The following is a 21,229-nucleotide window of genomic DNA, read 5'->3' as shown; positions in this document are numbered from 1 at the left end:
CAAGAAGAATACTCGTTCTTGAGCTGGTGGGCCTCACCCAAGTCAGGGACAGGAGAGAGCAGAGCCAGCATCTCAGATCAGATCAGAGAAAAGCCCAGTGACATCCCTTAGCCCAGCATCATCCAACAAGTGTCCCAGCAGACATGATTTACTGAGGTGTTTGTGAGAAATAAAATTCTGCAGCCCAGGGAGTTTGAGTAGCATAGCACACATTGTCCCCTCTCGCAGAATCCCCACCCGCACTGGCATAGCCAAAGCTCTGAGAGGTCCTGAGAAAAGGTACCTGTTAAAGGTTGCTTAATCCAGGATTTCATCAGATGATGTAGATGATAGATAGGCAGGCAGGTAGAAGACAGACAGGAGAGCAAAAGAGAGAGATTGAAATGATTTTAATGTCAGAGACACAAACTCTATGGAACACACTTTTAAATAACATGGATCCAGAACAACCAATTTCATCTTATAAATGGAGAAGTGGGGGCTCAGAAAGAGCTGTGCCCAAAGTCACACTGGAGGTAAAAGTCAAAGCTGGCACTAGAACCCAGGCCTCCTAAGGCCCAGGTCCAGGCTCTTTCCAACAAGCCCTGTGTCCTTTTTTGTTTAACTCTAAACCCCAGGACTTCTGGTAATCAAAGAGATTGATGCTATTTTCCAAATAAACCCAGGCATTTGCGACTGTGCTCAGTGACTTCACAGGCATGCTCTCTCCTAAGGAAGGCGCCCTTTCCTGCATCCTAGGCTCCAAGCCAACCGTGGGCCACGGCAGGGTCCAGAGCAGAGGCCAGCAAGCTCTGGGAGTGATGCTGAGCCCTGGATCTGGGTACCTGGATTCTGCTACTCTGCTTCAGTTGGGAAGACAGATTTCCTGATGGGAGTCACAAAATGGGAACAGGCACTTGCCAGGCCATCCCTAGGGATGGGGTTGGAGAAACGAAGCCTGAGGCCCGACCTAGGTCTCAGGGCACCGCCAAGACCTGGCACTGCCTCATGAGGCTCAGCTGCTAGAACAGAGCTGCCTTCCCACCCTTCCTCCCTCTGGCAAAGTCCTAGAAGCCCTGAGCTCCCGCATCGTACTCCCTGACCCCCCAGCCAGCACCCTCTCCCCTGGCACTTGTGCACAACACAGATAGATGCCCGTGAACCTCGATGGACACTCAACATCCACATCCCCCCAACTACCGCTGTTATATGGCTACTTAATGCCTCAGGCAGACAAACCCTGTCCCCCCAAGCAACCTCAATGCTTCCTGGGCCCAGGGCAGGCCCTAATCTCCACTAACTCCACAGGGACAAGTGCTGGGCTCTGCAGGGCACATGCACAAATGGCAGAGTGCTTGGCAGGGTGCTTGGGGTTAACAGCAGCTCACCAAGACCAACAGCAAGATGGAACCATTTCGATATCTGTGGCAGGAGACAGAGGCTTAGGGAGGAGCAGGCTCGAGGGACCCCAGGAAGACACAGAACCGGTCTGCCTTTCAGGATCTCAGTTCCCCCCCACTGCCCCCATCACAAAATGGGAGTTGAGGATTGGGCAGACACTTCTAGCTCTAGAACTCTGATTCAATTCTAGAACCGAAGCCAAGTCTTCACTTTCCCCTCCAGCCACCACCACCCCCCCACCCCCATTTTTAAAGGCCGCACCCAAGGCATATGGAAGTTCCCAGACTAGGGATCAAATCAGACCCGCAGCTGCCAGCCTACACCACAGCTACTGCAATGCCATATCTAAGGCACTTCTGCAACCTACACCACAGATCAAGGTAATGTCGCATCCTTAACCCACTGAGCGGGGCCAGGGATCGAACCCGCATCCTCATGGATACTCGTCAGGTTTGTAACCCAACCCACTGAGCCACAGTGGGAACTCCACCCCTCCAGCCCGTCATGGACAGTCTTGCAGGACTTTATACTCATGCCAGTGGGCTCAACAAGGCTGCCCCTCCCCCAGCTCCAGGTACCTTGTGGGAGGTAATCTGGCAAGACTCACTTCAGACCCCAAAGCCAGTGGCTTTTGAGACTCCAACAAAGTCACATAAAATAGAAGATTCCACCACCAAGACAGGCCCAAATCATCAGAACCAGGTGTAGATAGGAAGTTCCAGGGTGACAGTCTCATCTCCTGATCATTAATCTGAGATCCCAGAGTGAGCACTTTATCCTCAAATCCCCTCCCCACCCCAGACCTTTGCAGACTGTCACTTGAGCCCTATGCTCCCAGCATCCTAGCCTGGGCCCTGGCCCTCTATTCCCTGCTTTCCCCAGGCCCCATCCATCTCTGAGGCTTCTCTGCTGCTGGAATTGCGGGGATGGGGTTAGAATAGTGACACCAGAAGCCTGCCCTCTGTGGCACCAGTGCCCACACTTACCCCTTTCCTAGGGAGCAGAGTCTCTGGGGGTGAAGGCAAGACAAATACTTCCCTGAAGACAGAGCAGAACAGAGAGTTAACAGCAAGCAGTGTTTGCATCTGCCCTGGTGTCTGGGACATACAGCCCAGTTCCTGGGGGCCTGCCAGGCTGGCCTATTGTCTGGCACTGTTTGCCTTTGGAGCAATGGGTGCCTTGAGTGGGGAGGGAGAAAGCAGCTGCAGTAGGGGTGGGGAGCAGCACACAGCCCCAGACCAGGCAGCCTTGGTGCCAAGGGCCCTGGCTTATGAAACTCCCAGCAAGGGTTACTGGAGCCAAGTGCCTGCACCACTGTCCTGTCTTCAGGGTCAGATAACCCTGATGATGCTGGAACCCCCTTCCCACCTCCAACAAAACCATTCGGAACCATGGTCTTCCTTCTCCCAGGCCCCTCAAAACCCCCACGCACACACCCTCACCCCCACCAAAGGAGTTTTAATAGGATAAGGAGCTGCAGGTGCTGCCTGGGAACACCTGGAGGAGAGCTGAAGCCCCCCCTCCTGGGGGCACCCAGAGCTGGTCTGCCCATGCGTTGTAGGTGGCTGGCCTTACAAACCCATCTTTCCTCCAATTCCCAACCTGTCACTTGTGACTGTCCCTCAAACCCAGCCCCTGGGGCAGAGGCTCTCCTTCATCAGCCCAGCGTCTGATTATTCACACCCAAGAACTACTCCACTCTTGGTCAGCTGCTTTTGAATGTCACCCAGAGCTCTGGGACCCTGAGCAAGTCACTTCTCTTGGAAGATGAGGGGTTGGATTCCTAGATCTCTAAGGACCCTTTCCAGCTTCAAAGTGCCATAACCATAACCACAGGGCGGGGATTTTAAGGCTCCTAGGCACGGAGATGAAACTCAGTCTTACAGGATGGCAACAGATGTGGTTCCATTTAGGTGTTTATGGCACCCTTGGTGCCTATGCCATACAATGCGCTTATACTACACTTCATATGTCATCACACTGTAAGGTGTGATACCCATTTTGGACTATATGGCATGTACCATACTTTGGGGGATATATACACTTGGCGTGTGTATATATGTATGTATATATATACATACATATATACACTTTGAGGTGTAACACACTTTACAGCACAAAGACACTCTGCAATATGTATACACTTCGTATATACCAACACACTTGGGATATATTCCATGCTTTGTGGATATAGCACCTCTTGTGTAGAGACCTCACTGCTGGGAGCATTCTGCAAAGTGTTAGTGATATAACTCTGGCAAGGCTCTGGGGTGAAAGTACAAACCTGGAAACTGATCTTGCTGGATGCAGAGCATTCCCACCACTTAGCGTTAGCCTTGAACAAATCATTTGCCCTGAGGAGACTCAGTTTCCTTACCTGTTAAGTGGGGATCATAACAGTACCTTCCTCATGGCGTTTGGGGGAAGATTAAAGGAAGTACAGCTTATAACAGACTCACCATCCTGCCCAGCACAAAAGAAACATTTGGTGAATGGCAGCTTTGTTATCGCACTTTTAGAGGTGTTTTATAATGCATATGTCTTTTTAAATATACATAAATTCAGATGTTCCCAGAGTCTTAATGCTTTCGAAAACTCAGATAACAGACGGACCATTTTTCATATTTATTTCACATTTGATCTGTAAACTTTTTATTTAAAAAAAAAATCCATTGTCATTAGCAACATGTGCTGACATTAGTTTTTCTTTAGTGAAATAAGAGTGCAGGCCTTAAAGAGTCTCTGTCTAAAACATGTGGAAACGTGGATGTAAACAAGATCTCCGCCCTCCTCCCGCGACTTTGGGAGTTCATCAATGACTTGATCTGAACCAGAAAAACAGGGAGGAAAAATGGACAACACTTTGATACCTAAGAGCTCTCGGGGCAGGAACTGTACAGTTTGGCAGGCCCATTTGTCTTCTCGAAATGTTTACCTTGGGCAAATTGTCTCAGGTTTGCTTCTTCCACATAATTTCCACTTCCCTGTGTCTAAAAACAGCAGGGAAAAGATTTCCCACAGTCAGCACTTTTGGGGGGTGCGGTGCACATACATACACAATAGAAACATACATAGTTTTCAAGCAGTGGCCCCAGAGGAAAGGAGGGAAGGGGCACTAGAAAGAGAAGGTTTTAAAGTGAGGTACTGGGGTGAAGGGTGCATCAGAGGATAATGGCTTTATACACAGGGCTGCTGCAAGGCAGAAAGGTTCATTTACTTCTGTCTTGGTCCATCATGGTAATATTTACATAGGAAAAGGCAATTATGCTTTTAGGCACAGGGAAAAATGAACAGAAATCTCCCCCCACCCCAACCCAGGACATCTCAAGGCAGGTCCAGTCCCAAGGGACAGTCACCAGTTGCCAGAGAAAAGGGCACAGGGGGAAGTAATGACACTAGAAAAGGGCTTGGGCTGCAAAGAGGTTTGCCCTGAACTAGACATAGTGTCTGCCTGGAGGGCATCTCCAACAGCCAGGATTTCAACATCAAAAGCCAAGCAACCTTGGTGACCATCCCCAACCCCACCCCCAACCCCGGGGACCATCCCCACCCTCCCCACCCCCGTACTATCAAAAATAGTGAGTATTTACAGGGTGGGGATGGGAGGGCGGCAGAGCTGCCCTGCTCGGTTTGTTTAAAAAGAGAATTGGGGGAAGGGGAGGGCAATTTGCCAGGGCTGGGTAGCCCCTATCTATTAACCCTTTGTGAACCATGCCCTCTGGGCTCTCGTGCTTACTCTGAATTAATGGAGAGCTGGACCCAGGGGAGAGAAAAAATACCTTTAGGAAACAACACTGATTTGGAGCTGCCCAAAAACCCAGGAAGATTGCTCTGAGTGCGAGCAGCCCTAAAAACAATTGGGTGGGGGGCGGTGTGGGGCCCTCGCAACCAGTACTTTTCTCTGGTAGGGGAGCGCAGATGCTGGCAGAACGCCGCAGAGCAACCCTCCCGACAAGAAACTCGGAATAGGCAGGACCCGGGTTTCAGAGGGCTAAGAACTACATAGACGCGCCCCTCAATCCCAGCTGCCAGCGGACGGCTTGGAGTCTGTTCGCTGGGAGCGGACTCAGCGCTCACACGATCCGTTTCCTGTCCCCACGGCAGAGGATCTTCTTGAAGGCGCGGCGGAAGTCGTGATTGAAGATGGTGTAGATAACCGGATTCAGCGAGCTGTTGCAGTAGCCGAACCAGAAGAAGAACTTGAAGAGAGTGGGCGGCACCGAGCAGCCTACGGCCGTGAGCGTATAGGTGAAGAAGAAGGGGAACCAACAGACCACGAACACGCCTATGACCACCGCCAGCACGAAGGTGAAGCGCTTCTCGCGGTTCTGCCTTCCGCGCCAGCGCGACGCCTTGGCGACCCCGCCGCGCTCCTCCCCGGCCCCAGTCGCGGGCGCCCCCGGCCCGGGCGCCCCCGGCCCGCGCCGTGGCAGGCTGTCCCCGGGCTTTACCTGGCTCGCCCGAGCCTTGCTCTTGGCCCGAGGGCCGCGCTCGGACCTGCGGGGCCCAGGGGGCCGCTCGGCGTGCTCAGACGAGGAGCTCTCCTCGAGGTCCAGCCCGTCAGCGTCGCGGGGCCCAGCGGGCGCGGGCTCCCCCGGGGCACCGTTTAGCTGGACGGGTAGCGGCTCGGCCTCGGCGCCCACGCGACCCACGCCGCGCTCGGGGCCTAGGCCATTGGGCCTGCGCTCGGCGCCCCCCGGCAGCGCGGCGGCCGCATCAGGACCCCGGCGGCTGGGCGGCACGCGGGTGCGGCGCTTGGCTATCTGATAGATGCGCACATAGACCAGGATCATGATGAGGCAGGGCGCGAAGAAGGAGCCGATGCAAGACGAGATGACGTACCACTTCTGGTCGTTGATCTCGCAGCGCGGTTCGGCCGGCTGCTGGCCACCGCCGCCTGCCTTCTTCTCGATGGAGATGAGCGGCGGGAAGGAGATGACGGCCGAGATGACCCACACGGTGACGATGATTGCTTTGATGCGGCGTGGCGTGCGCTTCAGGTTGTACTCTATGGCCTGGGTGATGGACCAGTAACGATCCAAGCTGATGGCACACAGGTGCACGATGGACGACGTGCAGAAGAGCACGTCGAGCGCCAGGTAGATCTCACACCACGCCTTGCCGAAGTACCAGTAGCCCATGACCTCGTTGGCCAGCGAGAAAGGGATGACAAGCGTGGCCACTAGGATGTCGGCCGAGGCCAGAGACACCAGGAAGAGGTTCTGGGGCGCCTTGAGCGCGCGGCTTGTGAACACGGCAATGATGACAAGCACGTTGCCGAACACGGTGAACAGCATGAGCAGGCCGGCCAGGCACACCAGCGTCAGTGTCACCTGCAGGGAGTAGGGGGTGGCCCGGGCGCCGCCCCCCGGCGCCTCTGTCCCATTCCAGCTCGCGTTGCCCGCTTCCGGCTGCAGGGAGCCCATGGGCGCGAAGCTGCCCTCGGCCAGCGGCTGCTCCTGGCGGAACATGAACGCGGGTGCCCGTTCGCCTGGGCCTGCTGCCAGCTGCCTTCCGGCCCCGCGCCTGTAGGTCCTCCTCTTCCTCCTGCGCCCCGTTCGCCCAGCCGCGCCTCACATGGGGAAGGGGCCTCAGGGAGGCCGGGCACGAGCTGCGGTACCGCTAGCGGCCCATGGACCCGGCTCCCGCTAACTGCGCCCGGCCCGCGCTTCGGGCGCTGGGGGTCTGCGCCTTCTCGCTCCCGCTCCCTAAACACAGCCAAGTTTTATTTCTAAGCGGCGGGAGAGAGTAGGTCGAGCCGTTGGGGAAAGAGAGATTTATTCTTCAAGAAGGGAGAACAAAATCATCTGTGGCTTGATGACTTGGAAGAATGACAGGAAATTATATATCTATATCTTTGACTCTTGAGCCTGAGCGAAAGCAAGAGGTCTTACCGTGTGCGGGGCCCGCCCCCACCCCGGGAGGCAGCCGAGGGGTGCTGATGCTGGCTTGGGGTCCTACGTCTGTCTCCTTACATCCCCGAAGCGATTACCGACTCTCTCGCTTCCCCCAGACACGGCGTGGCCGGCGGGGCCCGAGCTGGGGCCAGGGTGCTGACTCTGCCGCCTCTCGGAGCGCCGCGGGACTTCCAAAGTTGCGTGCCCTGCTGGGGCTGGGGAGCAGCGCGCGGAGCTCGGAGGCGGCGGCGGCGGCGGCGGGGTGAGGGGTTTAGGAGCCGCATGAAGGCGCCCCCGTCCTCAGGCGGGCCCGGGCGGGTGGGCTATTGGCCCTCCAGGAGCCGCAGCCGAGGCAGGGGGTCTCCTGGGCGTTGGCCCGGCGAGCTTCGAGCGCTGAGCTCAACCGGACAGGCTGGGGTCCGAGGGCGGCGTGAGTTGGGGCAGGAGCTCAAGGCTCGGGAGAGAAGGTGTTGGGGGTGGCCGGGCGGCTGCGCGCCTGCTGCTAGGCGTCCGCACCGTTGCCGAGGCCGCTGCTTCGCCGCCGCGCTCACGGTGGACTGGTTTTATAGCCCAAGGATCAAGCCGGCGTTGCCGAGCAGCCAGCGTCAGCCCCCACGTGGGAAGCCGACCCTCCCCCGCCCCTTGCGCCTCCCCTCCGCGGGTCTAGCGCCCGCGCCCCGCGCCTGACCCACTGGCGCCCTACCCACCCCACCCCCCCGGCGAGACTGGCCCTTTGGGAGGGCGGGTACCTTAAGCGAGGGGTTTAAAGAGCGTGCGGGGGGAGGGGGGCGGGAGCGGTCCATTCTGGGAATTGGCTGAGTATCTCCCGGCCCGCCAAGCAGAAGGCATCCGGCACCCGGGAGTGCCCACATGGGACTGAGTGGGACCCAGGAGGAAAGGATGATACAGACCCCTGGCCGAATCGGGAGAAGCAACCGTCGGTACAGGCCGCATCTGTGGCAGCCGGGTTCCACTCGTCCCCAAGTGCTGCTGGCGGAGGAGCGAGTGGGGCTGTGGAGAGAGGAAGGCAAAGGTTCGGATCCAACCCCTGGAAAGAATAGGAAGCACCGCCCGGGGAAAGGGCCCGCCAGAGTTCAGAGCTCTGCTCTGGGGAGAGGCAGCCAACTTATCCTCACAATCGCAGAGCTATCTGAGGGACGCTAGCGGCCCGGGGTCAGAACCGCGCCCCCTAGACCGCGGTGAGGAGGGGTCCCGGATCCGAGGCGGCGCGCGGGGACAGAGCGAGGGCGCACTGACACCTGCCGGCCGCTGGCGGTCACCGCTGCGAAGCTATCCGCCAGCGCCTGGGGAGCCTTCTCCCGCCCCTGTAGCTCTTTGCCTTCAGCGCCTTCTCTTATCTCCGGACAAGTTTGCGTCCAAGCTCAAGAAAATAGAACCCAGATTTTTAATTGCATTTTGTCATGTTGCAGGAATCTTCGGAAGTTTACACTCTTGTGCGTCTAAACCCCACCCACCCAACCCCGCTCCCGAAGGGACAAAGGATTGGTCTGATAAAGTCATGTAAGGAAGGGAAGGGCTGGCATCAGAGGCCAGGACTGACACTCCACCCTGGACCAGCACAGGGCAACGCTGCATTCCCGCAGATCCAAGAGAGGCTTGGATCCTGCCCCGGCTGGTTGCTTTGCTCCGATCTGCTCTGAACCATTGTGTCTTTGTTGAAGCCAGAAAGCTAGGCTCCACCCCACCACCACTCCCCCATTTCAGAAACACAGACACCATCTTTCAGTAAGGGGAGGGCGCTGGCCAAGAGAAGAGGGAATATTTTCCATGTTCTCTCTGATAGGAATAGCATGAAGTGGGGGTGACTACAGTTTCCTCTGCCTGCTAGATGCCCTGTGGTAGATTTTAACGGTTGCTGAAGCACCAGCTTGTATTGTGCTATCTGCACTTTTCAAATAAACAGCAGGCAGTTTAAGGGTAAGGCCCAGGAGGATAGGAGCTGTCAGAAGGAGAGAGATTAGACCTAAAGAAAAGGTGTCTTATTTAAGGACCTGCTAAACCAAAATACTGTATGTAGTCAATTAAGCTGGGAGTTCCAAGAACTAAACAGACTGACTCTCTAACCAGCAGGGTTCAGGGTCAGGGGCTGAGGACTAAATTAAGTACTTTGAGCATCACCTTCAACCCTGGTTGATGTCTATAGCCCACACCAGTGATATAGTGATTGATGCTGTTGGTCTTGACATGGATAGTCCTGAAGTCTGTACTTTTTCAAAGTACTTCACAGGTGTCTCACATGACTTCAGTACTCTCATCTCCCAATCTTTGATCCAGCGGGATGGATGCCCTCCCTTTCCAGTCTTAATTCTGGAGAGTCTCTCTAATCCCCTTGTCGGGAGCATCTAAGAAAGTTAAGGCAGGATTTCCTCCCTCTATCAAATCCATTTTTTCCTATCTTCTGAGAAAGTCTCAGCTCTGTATCTCCCAACAGGGGGCAGAAACATTGCATGAGGCTCAGTTGGAAATGTGATTACACTCATCTTTGCACAGTAACCAGGAGCCCCAAACCTTCAGTATAAATGCTGAGTGAGACAAAGCCCATGGCAATCTGGGCTTCACTGTGTTGTTCACAGGCCTTGGGGACTGAGTTTTGAGAGGCTGTCACCTCCCATCTCCACACCAGCTGCTGATATCTGTCTCTCCTTCCTATCTCATTTCAGAAGCAAAATGGGAAATGAAAACAGACCACAGTGGCTTCCTTTCTTGGAATCTCTGAGGCTAGCCTGCGTATGACACCTCTTGTCACATTTTCTAAATGCTTCACAAACAGCCAGACGGTTTCTTAATTCCTGGGTTTGGAGTCTTTTCTCCTAATGTGGAAATCAGCTTTGCAAGGAGCTAGGGTTTCAGAGGCCAGGACACAACAATTATTAATAATAACAATAGCTGCCTTTCGTTAAGTTCCTAGTATGCAGCATGTCCAGGGCTATACACAGAGCCCCTTTATATGCAGAGTTCTTCCTCTTGACACATGTACTTTGTCACCACCTTATCACCTCTGCCTCCTTAGTTGGATACGCATGGTCAGTACTTCTGAGCTTTGAAAAGCTATGTGGACACCTTTATTATTATTATTATTATTATTATTATTATTATTATTATTGCTAGATTTAGTGCTGTACTTGCTGAGTGAGACAGCAATGAGCAGAGAGATATCCACTAAGACAATAATTCTTAACTGGGCCTGTATATCAAGCATTGCCTGGGAAAGGGAAATACACTTATTGGTGCTCCACCAGGGTAATTATGATTCATCAGGTCTGCAATGGACTGCAGACTGTGTATTTTAACAAAGCTCCTTGGGAGATGCTAATATGCGTGCTCGGTTAAAACTCACTGCTCTAAGCAATAAATCTCAGTGGGGGCAGGAGTAATGAACAAGTGTCTTGGTAGGGGCAGGGAGGGGGTGTCCACATGACCTGGGGACTTTTATCAAGCCAGCCTAAGCTATCAAGAATGGACCCCAGATTGAGAATAACTGCCCTGAGTCTCCTGGGACAGCCAGAAGGGTGCCCCAGCCCTCCAGGGACCTGGAACAAAACAGTTGAGAGCCACTGTAAATATAGAGGCTGGCTTTCCTGGCCTGAGGAAAAGTCACCTCTGGGCACACAAATGGGGGTCCACTATTATTTCTACTATTAATAAAAGTAAGTACTACAGAGGAACTTAACATTTTTTTCAAAGATATACAAATGGCCAGTAGGCACATGAGAAGACGTTCAACATCACTAGTCATCAGAGAAATGGAAATGAAAACGACAATGAGATATCACCTCACACCTGCCAGAATGGCTGTCATCAAAAAGACCACAAATAACAAGTGCTGACGACGTTGTAGAGAGGTTGTAGAGAAAAAGGAGCCCTTGCTCATTGCTGCTGGGAACATAAATTGCTACAGCCACTGTGGAAAACAGTATAAAGATTCCTCAAAAATTAAAAATAGAACTACCATATGATACATCATTTCCACTCCTGGGTATGCAACCAAAGAAAACAAAAACACTAATTAGAAAAGATACATGCAAAAAACATATGTTCATTGCAGCGTTATTTAACAAACATTCAAAACATGGAGGCAACCTAAGTGCCCCTCAATAGATGAATGGATAAAGAAGTGTGATAAACTCACACACATACACACACACTGGAATCCTGCTCAGCCACAAAAAAGAGGGAAATCTTGCTATTTGTGACAACATGGATGGACCCTGAGGGTATTATGCTAAGTGAAATGTACTATGCTAAGTGAAATAAGTCAGACAGAAAAATAAATACTGTATGATTTTGTTTATAAGTAGAATCTAAAAAAAAAACCAATTAACATAACAAAACAGAGGTGTAGATACAGAGAACAAACATGTGGTTGTCAAAAGGGAGGGAGTCCGGAGGAGGAAAGAAATCAGTGAGGGAGATTAAGAGGTACGAACTTTCACTAAGGTACAAACTCCCAGTTATAAGATAAATAAGCACCAGGGATGTAGTGTACAACGTGATAAATACAATTAACACTGCCGTATGTTGTATATGAAAATTAAGAGAATAAATCCTAAGAGTTCTCATCATAAGAAAAACAGTTTTTTCATTTCTTTACTTTTGTTATCTGTATGAGATTCAAATTTATTATGATAATCATTTCATGATGTGAGTCAATTATGCCACACATTTTTTTTTTTTTTTGGTCTTTTTGCTATTTCTTTGGGCCGCTTCCGCGGCATATGGAGGTTCCCAGGCTAGGGGTCGAATCGGAGCTGTAGCCACCGGCCTACGCCAGAGCCACAGCAACTCGGGATCCGAGCCGCGTCTGCAACCTACACCACAGCTCACGGCAATGCCGGATCGTTAACCCACTGAGCAGGGGCAGGGACCGAACCCGCAACCTCATGGTTCCTAGTCGGATTCGTTAACCACTGCGCCACGACGGGAACTCCTGTGCCACACATTTTAAACTTGTACAGTGCCTCATGTCAATTATATCTCAATAAAACTGGATAAATAACTAAATACTATTCATTAGCACTGACCGCACACCAGGCACAATGCATGTTATAACGGTTTACATACTCAATGTTATAACAGTTTACATACTCATTGTTATGTAATTCCCCAAACAGCCCTTAAAGTAGATGTTATCATCTGCCCTTACAAATTGGGAAAACAGGGTTCAGAGAGGTTAGGGAGGCAGCCTAGCTAATAAGGAGCAGGGTCGGAGTTCCCATCGTGGCACAGTGGTTAATGAATCCGACTAGGAAGCGGGAGGTTGCGGGTTTGATCCCTGGCCTTGCTCAGTGGGTTAAGGATCCGGCGTTGCCGTGAGCTGTGGTGTAGGTTGCAGACGAGGCTCGGATCCCGCATTGCTGGCTCTGGTATAGGCTGGAGACTACAGCTCCGATTCGACCCCTAGCCTGGGAACCTCCATATGCCGTGGGAAGCACCCCTAGAAAAGGCAAAAAAAAAAACAAAAAAATAAATAAAAATAAAATAAGGATCAGGGTCACAGCTGGACCTTGTGTTTCCTGATTTTTAGCCTGAGGAGATTTCTAAGTTCATTTCTGTGGACCTCACCCTCTCCCACACTAACAAAAGAGAAGCTGCAAGAAGTTCATCAGAAGTAAATGCAAACCTGACCTGACCCATCCTATTTCCCTTTCCTCCTGGTCCAACTGTGGCTACTAGACCAGGACAGTACATGGCAAGATGTGTTCCTTCACCCTACCTCTGGCGCCTCCTGCGTTGGTGGAGCATCTTGCACGCCGCACAAGACTAGGCGTTCCCCAGTGACCAACCTGATGGAGAGCCAGCGCCTCACTACCTGGCTGTGCAACTCCAGAACAGCTGGCCTCCCCTTGGCACAGTCAACCACTCCCTCTCAAGGGCCAATACGTATTTCCTCCAGAGCTTGGGTGAACCTTTATTGGTCTCGCTTACCTGTTCGTTTGTCCAGTAGTCTAAGAGGGGGAAAGGTCTATCCTGCTCATCTTTGCATTCCCAGAACATGTCTAAAACAGGCATTTTAAAAATCAAATTTCTGGAACCTACAGCCCCTGGGGATTCAACATGACTAGGGAAGGACCTACGCATTTACTTGTATTTTTAATAAGTACCTGGGTAATCCAATAAATACCAAAACATAAGACGCATTGGCATGGATACATGATAAGTGTTTGTGTGATGAATGAAGGAAGTCGTGAATAAATGGATACTACTTACAATTAAGTTACCCAAAAAGTAAGAGGCCCTGAAGAAGGTGGCTAAATTCTAAAATTAGGATGTAGTTGAGTCAACTAGTTCTGGGATATAGGTATAAGATTCTCTCATTCTCTATCTCTATGTCTTGACTTGACTAAGAAAAAACTACATGCCCCATTAGCTTGGACTTTTAGGCTGCGATATAACCCTCATAAATAGAAGTTCAGACACAAACACAGACACCAGCTACACACCTACACCCATGGACCGTACTTAAACACATGTGTTCACCAGTCTGAACATGATGAGCTGGTGAGAAACACATCATTCCCACTGCTGCCCGTGCCCTGCACACAGCTGGAACCAAATGCTGCAGGAAACTACAAACATCTGTCTAGTCACTATATTGCTGGCACAGGGGTGGGGTGGGAGGGGGTGAGGGACACAGCAGTCACTAGAAAAAAATCTATTGCTTCCTCTGAGCTATTATTTAATTCCTCCACTTTCTTGTGCCAGAGCCCTTTGCAAGCACATTGCTACTGAGGAGAATATAAGCTAACCGAAAAGCATTACCTCCAAGAGTGTTGTTGGAAGGAGCTGCCTTACTCACCACCTGCTGTGTTTCTCATCAGTGACTGCCAGATCCACCCTGCTAGTCCCAGGAAAACAAGTGTGAAGTCCTACCACCGTGTTCGTCTATTTTCTAAGGTACTAGCCCATCCTGCCCCCACCTAGAAGATGAAGTCAGGTGTTTTCTGCCCCTGCAAAGACCTCTGGCCAGCACCTAAAAGATTGCAGTATGTGCCGGATCAACTCTACCTTCAGGATGCCAGGAAAAGTTGGATTCCTAACTGACTCTTTTTTGCTGCTGCCCATCCCTGCAGGACATATATGTGTTTCCACTAAAACATGACTGTTCAGGGATATGCACACACACACAGCTTACTATCACCCCTAGGTCTTCCAGGTCAGTCCTCACACATAAGGGCCCTTTCCCACCACATCCAGGTGAATTATCTTGCCTTTTTTGTCCAGGAGCATAAGAAAAAGCACACCTTGAACCCGTTATGGTGAGTGATGGCTAATTGTTCTCAGGCACAACAGGAGAGCTAGAGCCATTGGTCCTTGGGTGTGAAGGAGATATTTGTCACTAACATTAATAACTTTTAAACTAATAAAATAACATTTATTAACTTAATTAGGTAAGGTGAATCATGCTTCACATTTATTCAAAGAAACCATGGAGACTCCACGCCTGAAACAAAACACACACACACACACACACACACACACACACACACACACACACACACACACAGAGTTTAAAGGTAATCTGGTCATTCTGCTCCCTGGAAATGATTTCTTTTTCCCATTCTTCCTAGTTAATGACACCAGCAAAAAACAAGCTCTTCCCTCCTAAAGGGGCCCCTGCTTGCAGATATATTAGGATGAAGTAACTAGGAATGTGGTCTTTGGAGTAAGATAAACCTGATCTCTGGTCCTGCTTCTGTCACTTAGTAACTGTACTAATAGTCTTCTGGACCTTGGTTTTTTATATGGAAACGGGGAAAACAGTGGTAATGAGACTATATTAAACTAAAAATCTTCTGCACAGCAAAGGAAACCATCAACAAAATTAAAAGGCAACTAACAGAATGGGAGAAAATATTTGCAAATCATATATCTGGTAAGAGGTTAATATTCAAAATATATAATTCATATAACTCGATCACAAAAATATAAATAAACAATCCTGTTTTTAAAATGGGCAGAGGATCTGAATAGACATTTTTCCAAAGAAGATATACAGATGGTCAATGGGTACAAGAAAAAGTACTCAAAATCACCAATCATCAGGGAAATAAAAATCAGGACCACAATGAGATATCACCTCACACATGTTAGAATGGCTATTATTAAAAAAACAAGAAAGAGAACCCTGGTGTACTATTGATGGAAATATAAATTAATGCAACCACTGTGGAAAACAATCTGGAGGTTCCTCAAAAAAATTAAAAAATGGAGGAACCCTATGATCTAGCAATGCCACTTCTGAATAAAATACTAACTAAAAAAGATACATGCACCCTCACATTCACTGCAACATTATTTACAACAGGAAGATATGGAAACAATCCGTGTCCATCAATAGATCAATGGATAAAGAAAATGTGGTATATACACACACACCACAACAGAGCAATAGAATACTACTCAGCCATAAAAAAGAAGGAAATCTTGCCATTTGTGACAATATGGATGGATCCTTAGAGCATTATACTAAGTGAAATACATTGGACAGAGAAAGGTACCATATGATCTCCCTCACACATCTGGAATCTTTAAAAAACACACATTTGGGGTTAATAGATGCAAACTATTGCCTTCGGAATGGATAAGCAATGAGGTCCTGCTATACAGCACTGGGAACTACCCCTAGTCACTCATGATGGAGCATGACAATGTGAGCAAAAGAATGTATATATGTATGTGTGACTGGGTTACCTTGCTGTACAATAGAAAATTGATAGAACACTGTAAACCAGCTATAACGGAAAAAATAAAAATCATTTTAAAAACATACACACAAACAACCCCCCCCCCAAGTTTATAGATACAGAGAACAGATTGGTGGTTACCAGGGGTGGGGAATAAAAGTGAGAAAATGGGTAAAGGGCAAAGGGTACAAACATACAGTTATAAAATAAATCATGAGGGAGTTCCCGTCGTGGCTCAGTGGTTAACGAATCTGACTAGGAACCACAAGGTTGCGGGTTAAGGATCTGGTGTTGCCCTGAGCTGTGGTGTAGGTTGCAGATGCGGCTCCAATCCCGCGTTGCTGTGGCTCTGGTGTAGGCTGGAGACTACAGCTCCGATTCAACCCCTAGCCTGGGAACCTCCATGTGCCACAAGAGCAGCCCAAAAAAAGACCAAAAGATAAAAATTTTAAAAATAAAATAAATCATGGGGATGTAACTATAGCATGGAGACTATAGTTAACAATACTGTATGGCCTATTTAAAAATCGCTAAGATAGTAAATCTTAAAATTTCTCACCATGAGAAAAAATAATTTGTAATTATGTATGGTGATGGATATTAAATAGATTTATTGACGTGATCATTTCACAGTATATACAAATATCAAATCACTATGTCGTACACCTGAAAATAATATAATACTTCAATACATATCTCAATAATAAATGAATGAATGAAATAAATTAAACCCAAAACAAACAAGGAAAGAAAAATGAAGGGCAGAAATCAATTAAAACCAAGACAACTATGGAGAAAAATCATTAAAGCCAAAAGCTGGTTCTTTGAAGAGACACGTAAAATTGGTCAACCAAAATGGTCTAACCAAAATGACCAATGATACGGCACAGGACAATGACACCTGTTGTCTGCAAAGAGTCAGAGCGAGGTCATTTTCTGTTAATTGTCACTCTTCACCTCTCGGTCTGTTGCTATTGAAAGCTAAATTTTGAACTGAAACTGAGTAAAGCATGAAGACAGGTTAATTACAGCGCAATATTTCTAAGCGAATAGAAATTCTTAAAACTCTCAGGCAAAAGAAACATCACCCTAATGTGATGTTAGGTTAAAGGAGGCAGAGGTGAGGTTTTTCTTGCTGTGCCTGAAGGAGATGTCTGCCGAGTATGAAAGACTTTTATTTTCCCAAATTTTAAATATTTAGTTTCTAATAAGAAACGAATGAAAATTATTTTTCGTCTATCTAAACTAGCTTTTTTGTGTATGAGTCAGGCAATCAACAAATAATTTTTTACAAACATTATTTATTTATTTTCTTTTTAGGGCCTCACCCATGGCATATGGAAGTTCCCAGGCTAGGTGTTGAATCGGAGCTATAGCTGTTGACCTACGCCACAACCACAGCAAGGTGGGATCTAGGCTTCATTTGTGACCTACACCACAGTTCACGGCAACGCTGGGTCCCCAACCCACTGAGCAAGGCCAGGGATCGAACCCACGTCCTCATGGATACTGGATTCATTTCTGCTGCACCACAATGGGAACACCCACAAACATTATTTACAATAACTTCAAACTCACCAAAAATGTCGTAAGAATAGACTCATATGCCCTTTGCCCAGATTCACCTATTTTTACGATTTTATCCCATTTCATCATATACTTGTTATGTGTGTATGTACCTGTATGTCTCAAACACATGCACGTTATACAATATTACTTTTCAGAACTGAGAGTAAGCTGCAAATATCACGGCCCTTCACCTTTAATTACTTCAGTGTGTACTTTCTAAGAATAGAGATGTCCTTAGAACAGTTATCCACTTCAGTTGGTGCATTTTATCAATCCACCTTTGTATTTCATTTTTGTCAATTGACCTAATAGGATTTTTCTCCAACACAGGTCAGTCTAAGATCCATTTACTTGTCATATTTTTATAGTGGCCTCTAACAGATTATTTCTACAGCCTTTCTTTGTCCTTTATAACACTGACGTTTATGAAGAAGAGAGTTTGGGTTTTTTAAATTTTTTGTTATAGTTGATGTACAATGTTCCGTCAATTTCTGCTGTACAGAGGGGTTTGTTTTTTAATAGAAGATTCTTCATTTGGAGTCTGTCTGAAGTCCTCCTGATTAGATTCCAGTTATACATTCCCAGCAGGAACATATGTGACATTGTGTCCTTCCTACTGTATTCCATCCAGAGTAACATCACATCTATCCGCCCTTTGTTGGTAATGTTAATTTTGATCACCTAGTCAAAATGTTTATTGTATTTCTGTTTTATAGCTACCATTTCTCCCCTCACAACAAATAAGCAATCTGTGGGGACTCACCATACAATCACACAAATGTCCTGCTCATCAAAATACCTCCCCAAGATTTATCATCTATTGATATTTGCTTGAACCATTTTTTATTGTGATGGTTGCTAAATTATTTTCTAAGCCCTGCCTCTTCATTTACCACATTCCACAGACCTTTTACTTTCTTCCCTATCCATTTATGTATCTATCACTGATATGGATTCATGGCTTCCTATTTTTTCATAATTTATAATTAAATACTGTTCTTAACTATTTTGGTGTCCAAATAATCCCAGATTTGGTCACTTCTTCAAGCTAGCTTCTCTGTCATTATGATGTTCTCCCATCAGTTTGGAGGGCACTTTCTTGCTCCAACTTAACAAGATATTTCAAGGATCTTCTAGTCTAGGAATCAGCCATTTCTCAAGGGAGCCCTGGTTTCTGTCAGTGGGTTAATAGCAACCAGGATCTGGATACTAGGAGTACTCATTGCTCCTAGAGTGTTTGCTTCTGGGTCCTTTTTCAGCAGACAGAGCTAAGAAATATACATACACATACACACACCTAGATATAGACACACGCACATATACATGTGCTTGAAGAATAGCTTTGTTGGATATAATCTCAATTCACATTGTTTCTTGAGAATGATGCTTCATAGTTGCCATGCTTTGCATGTTGCTTTTAAGTTTGATGACTCTCAATATCTTGTTTTTGTAAATCATTTATATTTTGCCTAGAGGCCTTAAGCACCTTTTTAAAATATCTGAGTCTGATCATTTTGCTATAGTGTGTCCCTGAGTCAACTGGTCTGGTCAATTGTCCCAGGTACCCAATAGACACTTTCAAAGTGTTCATTCAAGTCTTCATCCATTTCTGGAAACTCATCTCTGTAGCCAGTATGATAAACTACCAAGTCCTAACATACAGTATTTTGGCATTTAATGTTGAACTTATCTTATTGGGATGAATTTATCTGTTCTTTTTACTCCCCCCCCCCTTTTCCTACTCTCCACACCCACCAACTTGCAGCAGCATCTAGCAGGGGAAATTCTTATAGAATTTATTTTCTGCCTTCCGGTAATGCTGAAAGTGTGGGTCATGTGTGGTTTTATTTGGTCGTCTTGATAATTTTCTGAAAGGTTGGGGAGGGGTAACAGGGCACAGGGGTGATGGGAAAATTCAAATTCAGGCAGCCTCCTTATTCCTCATACTGAGTTCTCGATGAGGCTGAAATTCGGTCTAGTGGTAAGACTAGACTGAAAATGCAAAAACAAACCAGGCCTCATCAAATACTGTACAACAATATAAACTGAGCTGTATTTAAAATCTCCTTTTAGGAGTTCCCGTTGTGGCACAGTGGTTAACGAATCCGACTAGGAACCATGAGGTTGTGGGTTCGATCCCTGGCCTTGCTCAGCGGGTTAAGGATCCGGCGTTGCCGTGAGCTGTGGTGTAGGTCGCAGATGCAGCGTAGATCCCGTGTTGCTGTGGCTGTGGTGTAGGCTGGTGGCTACAGCTCCGATTCAACCCCTAGCCTGGGAACCTCCATATGCCACGGTAACAGCCCTAGAAAAGGCAAAAATACAAAAAAATAAAAAATAAAATCTCTTTTTACCTAGAAGTTTTGGCTGCAAACAGGTTTGGCTTTTGCAATATTGTAACATATTTATGATAGCAAAAAGTCTTCTAAGAAACAAGAAGGATTGGTTTAATTAAAAGACTAAATCCTGCCTACCATACCACCTTTCCCATGTAGAGGGGAAGGTGCCAGTAAGAGTATTCAAATCTCTGATTTGGGCATGAAGAAATGAAATTGGGATGGGGCAGAGCACCAAAGAATGTCAGTGAATTAACTCAGATTGAGGTTGACTGATTTAATCTCTTTCAATGATCTTCACATAACACATCTTCATTGGATCCCTAAGGTTATGTGCAACAGTGTTCATATTCACCTTCTCTATCTTTCTAGCATGTGTGTGTGCGCGCGCGCGCGCGCACGCACACACACACACACACACACACACACAGTTTTTCCAACCATCAACATGCTGCATCAGAATGCTATATGTGTTACAATTGATGAACTAACACTGACACATAATTATCATCCAAGTTCATAGTTTCTATTAGAGTTTTCTCCTGGTCTATATTCTACGGGTTTTGTTTTGACAAATGTATAATGACCTATATCCACCATTATAGTATCAAACAGAATAGTTTCACTGTCCTCAAATCCCTTGGGTTCCACCTATTCCTCTCCTCATGATCTTGGCAACCAATCTTAAAAAATTTTGCCTTTTTTACTGTCACACAGTTGGAATCATAGTCTTTTTACTTGGCTTCTTTCACTTAGTAATATGCATTTAAGGTTCCATCATGTCTTTTTCTGGCTTGGTAGTTCACTTCTTTTTGGCACTGAATATTCCATTATTTGGATGTACCACCGTTTGTGTGTACATTCACCTGCTGAAGGACATCTTGGTTGCTTCTAAGTTTTGGAAATTATGAAAAAAGTTGCTACAAACATGAGTGCAAATTTTTACTGGACATAAGTTTTTAACCCATTTGTGTAAAGACAGAGGAGCATGACTGTATTGTAAGAATATGCTTAGTTCTATAAGAAAATGCCAGGAGTTCCCATCATGGCTCAGTGGTATCAAACCCAACTAGGATCCATGAGGACTTGGGTTCGATTCCTGACCTCTCTCAGTGGGCTAAGGATCCGGCATTGCCGAAAGCTGTGATGTAGGTCACAGATGCAGCTTGCATCCCATGTTGCTTCGGCTGTGGCATAGGCTGGCAGCTGCAGCTTCAATTCAACCCTTAGCCTGGGAACTTCCATATGCTATGGGTGCAGCCCTAAAAAGCAAAAAAAAAAAAAAAAAAAAAAAAGGAAAAGAAAATGCCAAAGTGTTTTCCAAAGTGGTTGTACCCTTTTGCAT

At 47.6% G+C, this 21,229-nt stretch overlaps 1 protein-coding gene across 1 annotated transcript; it reads right to left on the bottom strand.

Annotated features, from left to right (window-relative positions):
* Positions 1-4,918: 4,918 nt before the first annotated feature.
* ADRA2A (adrenoceptor alpha 2A) lies at positions 4,919-7,847 on the bottom strand. The gene has a single exon (XM_047761822.1). It carries the CDS (start codon positions 6,849-6,851, stop codon positions 5,454-5,456), a length of 1,398 nt encoding a protein of 465 aa, XP_047617778.1. The 5' UTR covers positions 6,852-7,847; the 3' UTR covers positions 4,919-5,453.
* Positions 7,848-21,229: the final 13,382 nt, after the last annotated feature.

Source organism: Phacochoerus africanus, chromosome 15, assembly GCF_016906955.1.
Source record: "Phacochoerus africanus isolate WHEZ1 chromosome 15, ROS_Pafr_v1, whole genome shotgun sequence".
Classification (NCBI taxonomy): Eukaryota; Metazoa; Chordata; class Mammalia; order Artiodactyla; family Suidae; genus Phacochoerus; species Phacochoerus africanus.
Note: the sequence above shows the minus strand (reverse complement) of the source record. Positions and strands in the feature narration are given on the sequence as shown.

What these genes read in the sequence shown, in the direction of transcription:
- ADRA2A (XM_047761822.1), bottom strand. Translation starts at nt 6,851, where the DNA reads ATGTTCCGCCAGGAGCAGCCGCTGGCCGAGGGCAGCTTCGCGCCCATG.